The following is a 14588-nucleotide window of genomic DNA, read 5'->3' on the forward strand; positions in this document are numbered from 1 at the left end:
ACATTTACCCATTAAATTTAATGTTATTTTTAGCTCAACGCTTCAGTCTTTTGAGATATTTTTGAATCCTCATTCTGTCATCAGAAAATCTTAGCTTTTCCCCACATTCCGTGCCATTCTTGATAAGCAATCTTTCAGTTTCTTATTATGTCATTTGAAAAAAAAAAACAGCGTTCAACAGGACGGGGCTAAGTTGAGAATTCGGGGGGCGGGGGCGCACCTCTCGAGACTTCCTTTGAGATTCCCATGTATATGTTACTCAGTGCTTCAGGAGTTCATGTGTTTTTTTTTAACTGTGAACCCAGACTGTACCTCAAGAGCAGGGTCTGAAACCTACATTTGAATGCCAAGTTTTTCACCTGTTAGTTATATGACCTTGAACAGTTTCAGCTTCTCTGTGCCTTACTTTTCTCATCTGCAAAAAAAAAAAAAAAAAAAAAAAAGGGATAATAATAGTTCTTCCCTCGTAGGGTTGTCTTGAAAATGTTAGTCTTCTAGACCTATTTTTAGCAAAATAGTAAGCTTCCCCCAAAATGATTAGCCGAGACTCTGATGATGACAAAGATTACCTTTATCACCATCCATGACGGTACCTCCTGTATTTTATTATCTGCCCTATGAGAGACTTGTTCGATTTCTTGCTGGTGTCTTTCGAGTCCTAATCCTTATACTGCATCTACCTCCCCGCTCAGGTCTCCCCAGATGGGCACGTACAAGTCTGCAAAGGACAGTACTAGGTATTTGTTCAGGAACCCTCCCAAGGGGTCCCTTTCACTTTCAGGACCAATGGGCCCTACCCTGCTGAATCTTTGTTAAGAACTCTCGTCTTGGGCAGCTTACAAATTACCCTTGGAAACAAGGTCTCTTGACCTTGAGCCAAATTGACCATTTCTTCCTTCAAGTCAAGGAGTTACTCAGGAGAGGAACAAAGTTGGCGTGACTTGTGCATTGTGAGCCCTTCTTGGCTCCTCGTGAGGACCACTTCCTAATTGTTCACAAGCCATGTTCAATAACCTGTTCGAGAATTTTACCTGTAACTCCAAACTCAGCCGATTTCTGTCGTTTGCCTTCTTTTCTTTTAGGAACATCAGGGCGTTTGCTCTCAGGCGTTTTTCACTGTCTGCCAGGATACCTCTAAGATTATCAGGAAGGCTTCTGTGATTCTCTGCTCTGAATTATTTCTGTGCCCCAAGGTCCTTGCCTAAATTTATTAAACCTGTCAGAATATTCTTGAATTTCAGTAACTTGACACAGTTGGTTACTCAATCCTTAAAACAATATGTTGGTTTCTAGGATTTCATGCATTCGGCAAATGTTTATTGAGTACTTCTACAAGACTTTGTAGATACAGCAGTGAACTTAAAGATAAAATGCTGCTTTCATGGGGTTTACATTCTGTTGGAGATGGAAGAGAGGAGATACACAATAAATATAATGCATAAACACAAAGAATTTTAAAACAGTAAGTACCGTCGGGGGAAAATGGAATAGGGTAAATAGATTCGAGAGTATAGGAGAAGGAGCCTGTAATTTTAAATAGGGTGCCCCAGAGGGCCCGCTCAAGTTGAAGTTTGAGAAGAGGCCCAAAAGAATTTTGGCAGTGAGATAAAGTATCTGGAAAGAGTGCCCTGGCAGAAGGCTAAGGCCCTGAGGCAAGACTCTGCATGACACATTCCCAGAACCTCAGCAGGGAGACCAGTGTGATTGGAGTGTATTAGAAGGACATCCGTGGGGCGCCTGGGTGGCTCAGTCGGTTGAGCGTCCGTCTTCAGCTCAGGTCATGATCTCCCAGTTCGTGAGTTCGAGCCCTGCGCCGGGCTCTGTGCTGATAGCTCAGAGCCCGGAGCCTGCTTCGGATTCTGTGTCTCCCTCTCTCTCTGCCCCATCCCCACTCATGCTCTGTCTCTCTCTGTCTTAAAAATAAATAAAACATTTTAAAAAAGGTTAAGAAAAAAAAAAGAAGGACGTCCAAAAGAGAACAGGGGACAGACCATGGAGGGCCTTGTCGGCCATGGTAGAGGTACTGAGTTCAACTCTGAATGAAAGGGGGAGCCACTGCAGGAATTGTGCCTCGGGCCAGGATGATCTGACTTACATTGTAAAATGTATTGAGAATCGGTTGTAGGGCCACAAGGGTGGAAGCAGGGAGACCATGTGACGGCTGCTGTGGCAATCCAGGTGAGAAACGAAGACCGTCTCATACTGGTTGGTAGTAGCAGAGATGGTGAGAACTGGTTGAATTCCGAATATATTTGGAAGGGCCAACCTGCACGATTCCCTGCCTGATTAGATAGTGTGAGAGAAGGAGAGGTGTCAAAAATGACTCCTAGGATTTTTTATTTGAAAAGACAGAGTTGCCGGCTCTTGAGACAGAGGACCCTGCAGGTGTGGGAGCAAGCAGATGAGGAATTCAATTTGGGGTATCTCAGGGCGCCTGGGTGGCTCAGTTGGTTAAGCATCCAACTTCGACTCAGGTCATGCTGTCGTGGTCTGCGGGTTCGAGCCCCGTGTCGGGCTCTGTGCTGACAGCTCAGAGCCTGGAGCCTGCTTCCTATTCAGTGTCTCCTCTCTCTCTGCCCCTGCCCCGCTTGTGCTCTGTCTCTGTGTCTCAAAAATAAATAAATGTTTACAAAAACATTTACATTTAGAGTGTCTCTTAGGCATCCACATGGAGCTAGGGAGCAAGCAGTTGGATGTATGCCTCCAAAGGAGAGAGGTCTGGCCATCAACATATAAATAGTAGCTATAAATGGTGTTTAAAACCATGGACGGGAGTGAATGCAAACATGGCAGGGAAGAGGACTATGGGTTTGAAGAAGTTTGCAAGGAGAGGAGAAGGCACCAAAGTTGACTGAGAAGCAGCCCCCAGTGAAGTAGGAGGAAAGTCAGAGTAGGGTGTCCCAGAAACCAAGGAAAGAAGGGGGAGGGGTGATCAGCATTCAGTCAGCATTAGAACAGAGCAGTGACTGAGCGAGAGATTTAACAGCATGGAGGTCATAGGGGATCATCATGAGAGTGGTTTCTGAGGACCGGTAGGAGCAAAACCTGGAAGGGTGTGGGCTTAGGAAACTGAGAGTGGGGAACTTGTAAATGTAGGCAAAACCCCTGTAGTGAGATTTGGCTGACATGGGGGACAGAGAAATGACATGGCTGGAGGGTTAAGGGCACATGAAGGGTTTTTTGTCTTTTTATGTGTTATTTTAAATAGAAGAAATCAGTGCATGTTTAATTACTCTTCAAATGAGTACTGTTAAGAGAAAAGAAAATTCCTGATGTAGGAGAGAAAGGGGCAAATTGCTGAAATTCTGGTTTTTGGCTTGTGAGTAGAAGCAGGACATAATACCCAACCGGAGTGACTGGCCTTAGGCAGGAACATGGATAGGTGTTTGTTTGTCGTGGCTTGGCCTTCTAGGGACTGAACTATTTCTGTGTCATTCGTGTGTCACCGTGTTGTCCAAACAGTACAACTGTGTCTCCATTATACTACTACTTCTGGGAACATAGCTACTGCTTTTGGTTCCTGATATATTGTGGTCATCAAGAGTACCTTGATTCATTCCCCCAGGAGTCTGTCCCACTGTGGTGTCCCTCCTGGCCGAATTCCCTGGAATGGTGTCCACTTATTGGTGCCCATGATCAGGTCTTCGCATATATATTATCTGTAGTGATCTACCACCGTTGCTGAAGTGTAGGCTTGGGATGAATTATCTCAGGGATGGGAGAAGTAATTCTGTGAATCTTTGAAGGGGAATAAATAGAAAATCGTTTATATGGCTGTTATACGACAACACAGAAACACACACACACACACACGCGCACACACACACACACACACACACACACACACACACACCACATATAATCCCATGATGCCTGTTGCCTATTGCTTAATCAGGTTTTTCAAGCCAGAGAGAAAGTGTTTTCTTATTGTGTGTCTCTGAAGATGCAAAGTGTCCTTACTTCCTCTCTTCCCATTTATTGCCCTCCCCCCGATTGGCACCTGCTGAGGAGTAATTAGGGCAGTCCTAATTTGGACAGCCAAATCCTGATTACAGTGAGAGGAAAAACAGGAAATGTTCTAGTTTTGCTGCCAGCAAATGACTGACTTAAATAGAAAGCCATATACAATTCAAATGATCCAAAATGATATAACATTGGGGAAGGAGGAAGGGAAGAGGGAAGCAGCACAGTCTGATTCTTTCTCCGCAGATAGTCTTTTACAGAAATGATCAAATCCACAAGCTCACAATGCCCTCTGCTGAGAGCTGGCTTGTTTTCTGAGTTTACCATGAGAACCCGAGCGTCCACTGGGAGTTGAGAGATCTGAGGGAAGGTCAGAGACATCTCACCTTTCTGTGAGCACCTCACTCTGGAGAGAAAGACTGTACCGTCTAATGATGTCATGTTACATGCTTTGGATAAAGAGAGGTTTCCTAAAAGGGTAATGAGGACTAGAAGTCTTTTCCTTAATTAGTCACACCCCTTGGGGCTCGGAGGAAAACTCAGCTGTGAATTCTCCACTGCACGTATTCTCAGTCAGGCAGTCGGTCCATTAGTCTGCTATTTCCAAGCCGAATGCCAGTCTCCCTCTGCTTATTCTTTATTCTGGGGTACCACCAGCAGCTTAGGTGTCCCCAAATAGTCATTTAAAGGTTGGAAATCATGGGGTTTTTTTAAGTTTCTGCCTCTTCCAGTTCAACGTCAGTTCATTAAAAATTAAAAAAAAAAATTTTTTTTTTTTTGGCCTTTCTGCATTGGTTTGGGCCTGGTAGAGAATACAAATAAACCATCTTCTAATCTTTGAGGCTCTGTTGACATAAGTCAGGAGCATGTTTTCATCAGGAGAAGGTATAACCATCCTCGGGGTTTACAGAAAACCGAGAACTCGTGCCAGAGCATGAAGAAAGAGTGACGTGGCGATGAACTTGCAATCGCTGATGGCAGAAACCAGGTCTGGCACAGGGCTCGGCAACTGATTGGCCCTCGGTATGTCTGCTGCACGAAGGAGGAGCTTCTTAGAGACCGAACAGGTTGAGCCAGCAGTGGGGTAGCATAGGCGGATGTGATGTGTGGGGGAGACGTTGAGAAATCACAATGAGCAGGTGGACATCGTGGTTGGGTAGCAATGGGTGGAATAGGGGAGTTCTGAAAACTTCCCGTATCGAGGGAAGGAATACTCTCGGAGGTCGTGGCGAGGAAGCTGACCTACCTTCTCTGTGATCAAAGTGGTGTTCTAAGATCTCGGTGGCCCCATTGTGCTGAATAGAAACTGGACACCGGGGCCCGTGGTGGGTCTTGAAGCCCTAGGGTTTCCTGTGTCGCCAGAGGCCAGGGTTCTGCGGACTGAGAGCTTGGTTGAACTTGGCCTTGCTGCGTTCATAACCCGGCTGAGGTCGCGGGGCACGGGGGTGGGAGCGCATGCACCAAAAGCCAAGGCTGTCTGGCTTAAAGCCCGAAGAAGAGGCAGTTTTGAAAACCTAAGCTAACTTTGAACCTCAGACGAGCCAAGGGATCGCTGCGAGCTCCATGCAAGCTTGTCTCCAGGTTTTCCTCTTGAAACTGTGTGATACCCCTCACCCCCTTGGCTTACATAGCACTGATATATTCATTTGTATTAAATATTGAGCAGATACAAAAGAACACTTATAAAACATGTACACTGTCTGGTTCATAGAGAGCACTCAGCAAATGAGAGCTTTTATTTGCTCCTATAATTTATTATGCATGACTATTCTGGCATCCCATTATATTGCAATTTAAACATTTTTTATGATGCATTATCTGATCAGTTATTGGTTTACATGCCTTTCTCTCTCAGAAACATTATGGATTCACATCAGACTTATTTGGGGGAGATTTCAAAGCCCACATACTGGATTTCCCACACTAGGGCCCCCTGAGTGATGGGCCTGCGCGAGAATAATTTTGGGGCGCCTGGGTGGCTCAGTTGGTTAAATGACTTCGGCTCAGTCCTGATCTCATGGTTGGTGAGTTTGAGCCCCACATCAGGCTCTGTGCTGACAGCTCAGAGCCTGGAACCTGCTTCGGATTCTGTATCTCCCTCTCTCTCTGCCCCTCCCCCACTTGTGCTCAGTCTCTGTCTCTGTCTGTCTGTCTCTCTCTCTCTCTCAAAAATAAATAACAAACATTAAAAAAATTTTTTTAAATGTCCCAAAAGTGATTCTCATGGCTGTTACTGGTCTAAACTCTGAGGATCTAGAAGGAAATTATTATGTCTTTTTCCACATAATTATCTCCAACTTTTAGCATGATGTCTGTATATAGGCCCCACTGACATGTTCACTGATCACGTGAATGATTTCCCTCTGCCTTCCGAGTGCACATGAGCTGGTACAGATGCTGCCCAGGCAGGCAGGTGGCCCACAGATTCCAGAACAAGCAGCCAGTTGTCATTTCTCCCAAGTAACTCAGTCGACCATGATCAGATAGGAGTCTCTTGTAGTAACTTTGCTACAAAGGAATAACGACCTGGACAGGAATGGAACCCTACTCAGGAAAGGACACCGTCACTGTGCAAGGGACTGTCAGGCATTAACTCGTCTCCTCGGTCATAACAGTCCTGAAGACAAGACTCCCACCATCTAACCAGTAAGAAAATGGACTCGGCTAAGGTCAGAGGGTGTGTGGGTGGTTGTACGTGTGCTAAAAGCCAAGTCTGTTTGGCTCCAAAGCCCAGAGAAGAGACCCTGGAGTTAAAGAGGAAACAGGAAACCTGAGAAATGTTTCAAGTGGTTCAGAGAGACATGCTAATAGGAGCACAGGCTCCAGAACAATTGCCACTGGCCCAATTCAGGTTCTGCCCTCACCAGACACTTGATCCTGAGCAGACCTTGGTAGTTCATCTATCAGATGGGAATAATCACAGTGCCCATCACATGGGATTATTACTAGGATTACAAGAGTTAATCCATGTAAAGTGTATAGGAGAATGCCTAGTTCATAGTAAATGCTCAAGAAGTGTCAGCTGACAGTTATTGCTACCGGTGTTTTTGTTATTTACTTTAAAATTAATTCACTGGGGCGCCTGGGTGGCTCGGTCGGTTAAGCGTCCGACTTCGGCTCAGGTCATGATCTCACGGTCCGTGAGTTCGAGCCCCACGTCGGGCTCTGTGCTGACCACTCAGAGCCTGGAGCCTGTTTCAGATTCTGTGTCTCCCTCTCTCTCTGCCCCTCCCCTGTTCATGCTCTGTCTCAAAAATAAATAAACGTTAAAAAAAATTAAAAAAAATAAATAAAATAAAATTAGTTCACTGATCGTATTGTTATTCACTAATAAGATGGCAAAAGAAAGGTATTTTTATAACATCTGTTATTTCCCTGGTGTTTTGCCCTTTGGTGTGGTATTCATTCATTCATTCATTCATTCATTCATTCATTCATCCATTGCTTGATTTATTCCACAGTTATTTGTGAAGCACTTTTAGGGGCCAGCATTGTTCTGGATCTAAGAGTATAGAAGTGATTCAAACAGGCAAGGTCTTGCCTTCATAGATTTTATGCCCACATGGAGGACACAGAATACAAACAAGTAACAATCACAATACATTTCTCAGAAATAAGGGTGAGGGAAAGACCTTGCCGAGGACCTTGATGTTTGAGCTAAATTCTGAAGGTTGAGAAGGAGCCATGTGGCAACATGGGGAAGAGCATTCCAGGCAGAGGAGGGAGCAGGTACAAAAATGGCAAGAGGCTTCCAGCCTAAGTGCATTAAGCCTAGCGTAACTGGAACAGAGGGAGAAAGAAGTGAGTGGTGAGTAAGGTTGGACAGGTGCAGGGGTCAGATCATTTGGGTTGTTTCTGGCTACACGTGAGAATCACGTGAGAGCTCGAAGCTGTCCATGCTGAGCCCCACTTCAGAATGTGTAATTGATACATTTTTAAAATGCATCCCAAGTATTTTAATGTGCGCCAGAATTAAGGACCATTGACAAAGGATCCCAAGGCCAGGGAATTTGGGTTTTATTCTAAATGCAATAGGATGGCATTCAGGGTTGAAATAGGCAGTTGCCTGGCCTGGTGTCTTTCCATAAAGATCTTCAGGATATTCATATTTAAAGTTGCTCGTCATAAGAAAAATCTGAACGCTGACAGTTGAGACATATTTTAGATTAATTTGTGGTCTTCTGTTAACAACACAATTATTTTCTTCTTGGTTTTTTAAAATCTCCGTTATGACCCTTCATATGAGAACTTGTCTATTTAAAGGTTGTTATTAAATCATGCCCAAGGGTTACCTTCTGTAAACTCTCAAATTTCAAATCCTTTTCCACGGGTCTTCCTGAACTCTTTCTGTGGCCCCTGAGCCAGAGTACCCGGATGTTTCTGAAGTTGTGATTCCTGGGTAGAAATCCATACCGTCATAAAGCTCTCTGACCAGCGTCGAGTGTGATGGAAAAGTAGCCCAATGTCTCTCGGCTCTTTTCGTACTTATTCTGCCCCATCTTCTCTTCAGGGATTTCAGGGTGTTGTGTTTGTGTTTATTTCAATTAGAGGCATAGCACTACCTGTTACTTTTGCATCCCTCATCGTCATTGTCACTGTGTCACTGGACATCGCGTTATAGTGTGGCCTGCTACGGGTCCGGTCATTCACAGTTGAAAACCCACTACAGCGTCTCAATGAGAACCGTCTTTGTCCGCGGTTCATCAGGCTGTGCGTCTCATCTGTCTAGCTTGGCTCCTGGGTTTTGAAGTATCTGGAAGATTCAGTCTGGGAAAGTAAACATCATGCCCCGGCTGTCACCAAACAGTTGAATCCAATTAGCCCCACCTGCCCCTGGTTGTTTACCTAATGAAAGACTCAGCATCCCAGCTGTGTCCAGGGACCAGGCCCACGTGGCATTTCCCAACTGTTCCAGAGAGGAAGCGATGCACATCAGAGCCAGTCCACACCAGCAGATGTTTTCTGAACGAAATTCGCTCAACTGTGTCTAGAGGGTGGACCCTTCTCACGGCCGCCTTATCACCTGTTCCGAGAGGTGCACCGACTTTCCTCTTCCTCCTGGGAACGGGTACCGATAGCTGCACAGATGGCTCTGTCTGTGGCCCATTGAGCCGTGAATTAATTAGTAGATTATGGTTCTGGTAGTGGTGATTAACCCTACTCCTCTTGTGGAATAATTGTTGGAAACGTAGCTCTTCTTTTTTGAGGCTATTCGGGTATGTCCTAGAATGTGGTAGCCCACACAGTCCAGCTGATCACAAGATGAGAAACTAATAAACGCAATTGGTTAGGATGGAAACTTTGCCATTTGAATTAAAAACTCCCTTCGGGGTAATTGTATGTTGCTAATCAATGCCAGTATTTCAAATTAGAATGCTTTGGCATTTGGGATTGATCTTCGTTCTGGTATGAGTTAGTAATTTATTGTTGAGAGCAGTGTATATAGGTAAGCATCTTAGTTCTTTTCGATTACTGTTTTTTTAATAAAATAGGATCTATGAATATTAGTGAAGCCAGTAATATAATATTGATTATTGAATTAAACCAGTCTTTAAAAAATATATGTAAGTAAACAACGTGGGTGCTTTTAATGTAGTCTTTCACTGACATATTTTTTTTTTCATTTCAGCTAGTGCTAAGGTGAAAAATTCTAGATCCCTAAAGTGTACAATACCACCTCACATCTATATACCCAAACTATTTCCTAAACACTGAGCATCCATGGGCTCAAAGATTTAGATGCCAGAAAACTGAGTTGGATTCTGACTCCGTGGAACAGAATTTCACCTGGATTACAGTTCTAAGGGGAATTGAACCACCCAGCAAAAGTTCTTTCTAGATACGGATGCTGAAGTTTAAGTTTTATGTAATATTCACAGCTCACAAAATATTCTTCCCTTGTTTTTTTTTGTTTTGTTTTGTTTTTTAAAAAAAAGGCATTTTAAAATGTCAACCCTTGGGGTGCCTAGGTGGCTCAGTTGGTTAAGCACCCGACTTTTCATTTTGGCTCAGGGCATGATCTCACAGTTTGTGAGATCGAGACCTATGCCAGGCTCTGTCTGAATGGATGTCACTCATTGATGACAGTGTCTATGAAGGGGAGGAAGGAGCTTCATTAGAAGTAAATGCAGGATCAAGAGGTTGATTCGTTTCTTCTTCTTCTTCTTTTTTTTTAATAACATGGGTTGGGGAATATAATGAGAGAGATAGTAGGCATATAGGGAAAGGGGGATTTGAGGGGTGGTAGGGAGGATCCCTAAGGGCCTAGGTAGAGGGATTACTGGAAGTAAATGAGAATGAAACAGATTTGAAGACATTTCTGTGGGGGATAGAGATGGAATGTTGAAAAGTATGTAATTAGGAACCCTCCTTTCTACATCAGATAGGAAGTGTGGGGGATAAGCAATGAGGAGATAAAGGACAAAGGTTTAACAAATAGGCATTGAGAAGAGTGGGAAGGGAAGTTGACCAGAGACAGGTAAAAGGAACACCAAAGAACACTGAGGGCCCACCCGGCATACAGCATCATAAATGTGAGATAGGACCATTCTGTAAGGTTGGATCCAGCACCCCACACACGAATGTGGAAAAGTCAGATTGTGGGATTAATTCATAAATATCACAGGAAAGAGGAAAGAAAGTAACAAGGAAAAAAAGAGAATAGAAGGTACCATTGAGAGTAATTTGAGAGACACAAAAGAAGGTTTTGTAGTCTAATTTCTGTATCACTGACCATAGTCACTGTTAGAAAACTTTTGCTTATGGTGCATTAGAAGATTTTTAGAAATCAGCTATGGTTCTCTTATTCTAGCTTATTTTCAGAGAACCAGGAGAATATTGTTTCCTACAACGTGAAATCCTATTACCTTGAGTCAGGTGCTGATGAGTCAAGGTTTTTAGTTTTCAGCTTCTTTTGTTGACAAATTGTACGTTGGTTAAGGAGGTTTTATCATGCATACACACAATGCATGTGTTGTATATTTAGAAATGCATAATGTCTCCTAGTATAATCCTTACGCCAACATAAATTCCTGCCTGTGTTGGAGGGAAACCTCTCAGTGTGTGGGTCAGCTGGAGAGGGGATAGCCAGCTAATTAGCAGTCCGTTCGTAAATAAGTGTCCTTTCTGTCACCTAGAGTTGCTGATGATTTTTAGACCGTTGAAATTAGGTACAGTGACAGAAACGTTGAACAGAAGGAGAAGCTTTTTAATTAAGTTGAAACTGGACGTTTAAGATGAATTTACAGGTACATTCTGGTCAGTGCAGTGTTAATAGCTAACCCATGGGCCCTATTAAAGGACTTGAAGCCTGTCACTCTAGGTCACCAGTCAAAGCCCACTGGAGAGAGCAATAATCAAAGACTTTTTCTATCTGACATCAGGGGCAGAAGGTTTCTCTATGATGGTAGATTTACTTTGAATAGAGGGGTGTCCATAGTTCAAAAAGTACCTTCAAGTAGAACTAATTGGTGGTTTAAGCCAAGAAGTCAGAGAACAACCTTTTGTAACACTTTCGGCCCTTTCTGGTACCATTTATGTTGTTACTTAATAATATTCTTTTATATTAAGCAGTTGCCCCACTTGTTATTTGTTCAACATTTTTCTTGAAAGATCCTCCCCCCAAACCCTACCATACATTTTTATTTACCCTAAGGGATTAATTATGATAAGGGCTACTAATTAGTATTATTATTACCTTTCACAATTACTCAACAATGAAGAAACTACGCATGAAATCCAGAGATAGTTTCCCAGTAATGTGACCTGTTAATGGATGTCATGACTCTAACTCACATAATGGATTATGTTAATAAGAGAGACGACTGTAGTATCTTCCCCCCCCCCCCCCCCCCACAACAGAGGTAGGTGAAAAAGGCTAACTGGGTACCAGGCAATGTGCTGAAGTGTCTCTTTTCCATTGACTATGTTCAGGGGCATTGTCCAGTCAGAAGAGAAACTTGTCATCAGTGCATCTTGGGCAAAGGACGATGATATCAGCAGACTCTTGAAATCTCTACCCAACTGGGTTAACATGGCTCAACCCAAACAGCTGAGGCCAAAGAGAGAAGAGGAAGAAGATTTCATAAGGTAAAAGATCTCTTTTCTAAGTTGTATTAAACATCGAGAGGAAAAACATCTGTTTAGCCAACACTCTCTTGCGTGAAATTGTGGGCAATTCTGAATATCAAGCAGGAACGAAATGAACTTAGTAAAGTCTGTGTCTGTGCTAACACACCCCATTTCCCATGTGAAGATGACTCTTGTACTCAAAATTTTTGAAGGGCTTGATGTGAATCAAATATCTTTTAATTTGTAGGTCATTTTTCCCTCTCGGGGGAAGCATGTAATTTTTTCATTAACGCATGTATTTATTCAGCAAAGCTGCAGTCACCTTATTATGTGCCGTACTGTGGGAGCAGGGCAGTTAACGATGCAAAGTTCTTGCCCGTACAGAGTATATTCAAATTGTTCCCAGCATGTTCTTTAGTTGAACTTTCTGGAAACGGGCTTCTCAATTTTGTTTGTATACATTGGGTTATCTCTGATTGTTTCCTACTTATTTTAAAAAAGTAAGGTCTCTCTTTCAACTTTATCACTCAAAATATACCTCTGTACAATATAAATGGTTTACTTAGCCATGACAATATGGCCTAATTTGACGAAACTACTCGTTTTCACCTGGCTGGCTTGCCACAGTGGAGTATTTCCACCTGTCACTTTGGAGCTGCATCAAGTAGAAAAAAAAATTGAGGTAACACTTTGTCACATTAAAATTAGGTTTCTTCTTGCTGTTTTTGCCTATCCAGGTAAATGAATAAATAGTAAAAAGAAAATAAAAGCACCTTAAAGAGGCAAAGACTAAAAAAAGAAGGAAGGATGTAATGACCAGTATTTTACTTCTGATTCACCATAGAACTGTGAGCTCATCTTTTGCTCAGAATGTGGGTTGCAACTGTAGATAAATAGGTTTTTACTGCTCACAAAGTTGACTGTATTCATACATGAATGATAGTGCCACCATTTTGCCAAACTTTTATTATGAAAATAAGCAAATTTCATTGCCGTTTAAAACCTTCTCAAAATCACGAGACTCAACAATTCACCTGTAGTGTAACCTAAAGTCCTCCTATTTTTGTTTTCTTCTTCATTATTTACACTGTCTCAGAAATACTCGTCAGCTACTTACACTGATATAAGAAAACTACATGTATAATTTTCTTTTTACATCAATATGGTTTATTTGGTGGGGAGGGGGGCAGAGCAGTTTTAGGTTTACAAAAAGTACTGAGCCAAAAGTATGGCGTTCCCGTATGTACCCTCACCCCCTGCCCTCACTTGCCTCTATTTTTAACATCTTGCGTTAGTGGGATACATGTGTTACACTTGATGAGCTAATATTGATACATTATCAGTTGAAGTCTGTAGCTTACGTTAGGGTTTACGCTCTGTGTTGTATATTCTACAGGTCTTGACAAATAAAATGAATGTACCTACCATTATAGTATCTTTTAGAAAAATAGTTGCACTGCCCTAAAACTCTCCTCTTTTCCTCCTGTTCATCCCTGCCTTCCTTTTCCCCCAAGCCCCTCGCAACCACGGATTTTTTTCTTACTGTCTCCATAGTTTTCCAGAATATCATATAGTTGGAATCCTAGCCTTTCCAGATTCGCTTCTGTGCTTAGCAATATGCATTTAAGATTTCTCCATGTCTTTTGTGGCTTGATAGCTCTTTTTTCTTTTTAATCCCTGAATAATATTCCATTATATGGATGTACTATAGGATTTTTTTGTCTGTTCACTTGGTGAAAGACATTTTGATTGCCTCCACGTTTTGGCAATTATAAACACGGGTGCTGTAAACACTTGTGTACAGGTTTTTGTGTGGATGTAAGTTTTTGATTGATTTGAGTAAGTACCATGGAATGTGATTGCTAGATCATGCACTAAGAGTGTGTTTAGTTTTGTAAAAAATCTTCACTGTTTGGGGCGCCTGGGTGGCGCAGTCGATTAAGCGTCCGACTTCAGCCAGGTCACGATCTCGCGGTCCGTGAGTTCGAGCCCCGCGTCGGGCTCTGGGCTGATGGCTCAGAGCCTGGAGCCTGTTTCCGATTCTGTGTCTCCCTCTCTCTCTGCCCCTCCCCCGTTCATGCTCTGTCTCTCTCTGTCCCAAAAATAAATAAATGTTGAAAAAAAAAATTAAAAAAAAAAAATCTTCACTGTTTTCCAAAGTGGTACTATTTTGCATTCCCCATATCAGCAGTGAAGGAGAATTCCTCTTTAGCATTTGGTGCTAAGTTTTGGACTTGGTACATTCCAACAGGTGTAAGTGATATCTCATTGTTTTGATTTATATTTCCCTAATGACATATGGTGTTGAGCCTCTTTTCATATGCTTATTTGACATTTGTATATATATTTTTGTTGAGATGTCTCCTCATTTTTTAATTGGGTGGTGTTTTCTTATTGTTGAGTTTTAAGAATTCTTTGCATGTTTTGGACACTTTTATCTGATACATGTTTTACAGAGATTTTCTCCTAATCTGTGCCTTGCTTTTCATTCTCTTCACAGCTTCTTTTGTAGAACAGAAGTTTTACATTTTAATGAAGTCCAGCTTACTGATTGT

At 42.5% G+C, this 14588-nt stretch overlaps 1 protein-coding gene across 1 annotated transcript in view; it reads left to right on the plus strand.

The window, feature by feature from the left end:
• Positions 1-14588, plus strand: part of EXOC4 (exocyst complex component 4) — a 750068-nt gene that overhangs the window by 593868 nt on the left and 141612 nt on the right. Inside the window, exon 13 of the mRNA XM_003983067.5 lies at positions 11896-12051. Coding sequence (XP_003983116.1) covers positions 11896-12051 — 156 coding nt within the window. The remainder of the gene's footprint in view (positions 1-11895; positions 12052-14588) is intronic.

This window comes from Felis catus, chromosome A2, assembly GCF_018350175.1.
Source record: "Felis catus isolate Fca126 chromosome A2, F.catus_Fca126_mat1.0, whole genome shotgun sequence".
NCBI classification, from domain to species: domain Eukaryota; kingdom Metazoa; phylum Chordata; class Mammalia; order Carnivora; family Felidae; genus Felis; species Felis catus.